This window comes from Tupaia chinensis, unplaced genomic scaffold, assembly GCF_000334495.1.
Source record: "Tupaia chinensis unplaced genomic scaffold, TupChi_1.0 Scaffold000644_1, whole genome shotgun sequence".
NCBI lineage: Eukaryota > Metazoa > Chordata > Mammalia > Scandentia > Tupaiidae > Tupaia > Tupaia belangeri.
The window spans coordinates 5,089,205-5,091,484 of NW_006160165.1; the positions used below are offsets into that span (position 1 = coordinate 5,089,205).

A 2,280-nucleotide genomic window follows, 5' to 3' on the forward strand; every position below is an offset into this window, starting at 1 on the left:
CCTCATGGTGCGTGGAGGCCGGGCCCCTCCCCTCCCGCCCGGCCGGTGTGCTGCCGTCCGGGTTGTGACCACACAGGCCTGGCCCGGGGCGAGGAGAGCCGGGCGCAGCTCACGCTGTATGGAGCCGCATGCCGGGGGGTGGCCCCGACCCAGAGGAGCCTCTTAATTGGCCTCCTTGTAAGGAGCATACCTGGGACCGGCTGGGCCTCTTTCCCACCTCACTCAGCTCAACACCAAAGAAGCGTCTTTTGGCTTCCGAGGCATCTTACAGGGAAAGATTTGATCTAGAATCCTAAGAATCTTATAGAGTCTACCTGGAACTTAGAATATTGGCATTAACACACATTAACGACCTGGTTTAAAATGAAGATACGGGATCAGCCAGTGGCATGGTGATCAGAGCAGCCAGATCCCACATGACTGCCTGGCTCAAGTCCCAGATGTGATGGCTTGAAAAACACCTGGGGTGTGCGTGCCCCAAGTCTCAAGTGGAGAATGTAGAAGGGATTGCAGCAGAGCTGTCCCCCAGGGGTGCTTTCCTCTCTCTGTCTCTCTCCTGGCTGGGTTCTGGGAGCCCTGGGCAGCTCCCTACTGACTCTAGTTCTGGGGTGGTCCTCTCGGGGCTCAGCTGAGCAGCTCATTCAGACCCAGGCAAAGGCCGGAGACTCAGTTCGGGGCTGTCTGCTCCTCCTCGCCTGTTGCAGCAGAGCCGGGAGCCCAGGCTCCTCAGGGCTCCGCACCCTGCGACAGGATGCCTCTCTGGGACCTGTTTGTTATTTGCTGTTTTCAAAGACAAGGTAAACTGAGGCCCCCCCAAATACACCACCACACTGCCTCATTTTCCCTGGAGGCAATGGAGACACTGCTCTGAGTGAATGGTCCAGACAGACCCAGCACGCACACTGGCCCCAGGCACCTGGAGCCGAGTCCACAAACTCGGAGGGCCCAGGCTGCGTGCACCTCTCCGCGGGCTACGGATGCTTGTGTGTGCTTGCGTGTGCTTGTGTGTGCTTGTGTGTGCTTGTGCTCCGAGAGCAGAACTTTAAAATGGCACAGCTAGTTTCCTGTCTCGCAGCTGCCAGACTCGGAATCAACTGATTGCTTAACTAATTACCTTTGATGTCAAAAACGTTTAATTATACGAGTAACACATATTTATTGTAGAAAATCAGCAAGGACAGATTTTTTTAATAGAAAAATCATTAAAACCACTCGTCCTCCCTGCATAATCGTCAACATCAGGGGCTTATTTGTCACTGCCCACGTCAGAATTGGGCCCACAGCTCATTTTAGTTCTATTTCAAGAAAGAGCAGGGTGTTGCTTCTGCCGCATGTTCCTTCTTCCAGTGGGTGGCTGGAAGCTGCTGCTCCCCTCTGGTCACCCCCACACTTGCGGGTCCCAGATTCACTGAAGACCAGAGGGCATGGCTCTGCCGTGGCACCCTGCCCTGCAGTGCAGCCTGGGAGTGACCTGGGCCCAGGGCCCTCAAGATCGTGCTGCCTGCGGTCCACACTGAGGTGTGCAATGGCCGCAAACGGTGGTGGCCGAGCTGGCTCTCGGCCTGCGGCCCTAACCCCGCTGTCTCCGCCCTCTGCAGCACACTGCAGCCGGCGACGAAGGTGGCGGTCAGTCGCTCGTGTCGCCGGGCAGCTGCCTGGAGGACTTCCGCGCCACGCCCTTCATCGAGTGCAACGGCGGGCGCGGCACCCCTCCGCCAACAAGTACAGCTTCTGGCTCACCACCATCCCCGAGCGCAGCTTCCAGGGCTCGCCCTCGGCCGACACGCTCAAGGCCGGCCTCATCCGCACGCACATCAGCCGCTGCCAGGTGTGCATGAAGAGCCTGTGAGGCCGCCGGGCGCGAGGCCACTGGTGCTCACTACCGCGTTACCTCAGGTGCCCACGGGCCGACCCTCCTAGAAAGGAAGCCAGCGAAGGCGGCAGCACCCGCGCTCACTCCGGGCGCTGCAGCTGCGGGTCAGCCCTGTCCCCAGGAGACTCCGCCCCCAACGGGGACACGGGCAGCCCGCGGGCCACACTAACCGTGCCTCTAGGTGAGACTAACCACTGCCCGTCCCTGTAGCCACCGCACTGTCCGTTCCCCGGAGCACGCGCGTCCCTCACCTGGTGGGCGGTTCGGACCAGACGGCAGCAGCGAAGCGCCCTCAGTGCCGAAGGGCTCGGGGCCGTGAGCTCACCGTCCTCAGACCCAGGGCCCTGGGCTTCCTCCAAGCCAGCACGGCAGCCCGTCGTGCCCGCGTTGTCAGGGGTGCGGCTGGG

General features: G+C 60.7%; 1 protein-coding gene across 1 annotated transcript in view; it reads left to right on the forward strand.

Annotated features, from left to right (window-relative positions):
• The window catches only part of COL4A2 (collagen type IV alpha 2 chain), a 182,075-nt gene extending 179,811 nt beyond the window's left edge, over positions 1 to 2,264 (forward strand). Inside the window, 2 exon segments of the mRNA XM_027776199.1 lie at positions 1,599 to 1,707; positions 1,710 to 2,264. Coding sequence (XP_027632000.1) covers positions 1,599 to 1,707; positions 1,710 to 1,849 — 249 coding nt within the window. The 3' untranslated portion in view covers positions 1,850 to 2,264.
• Positions 2,265 to 2,280: the final 16 nt, after the last annotated feature.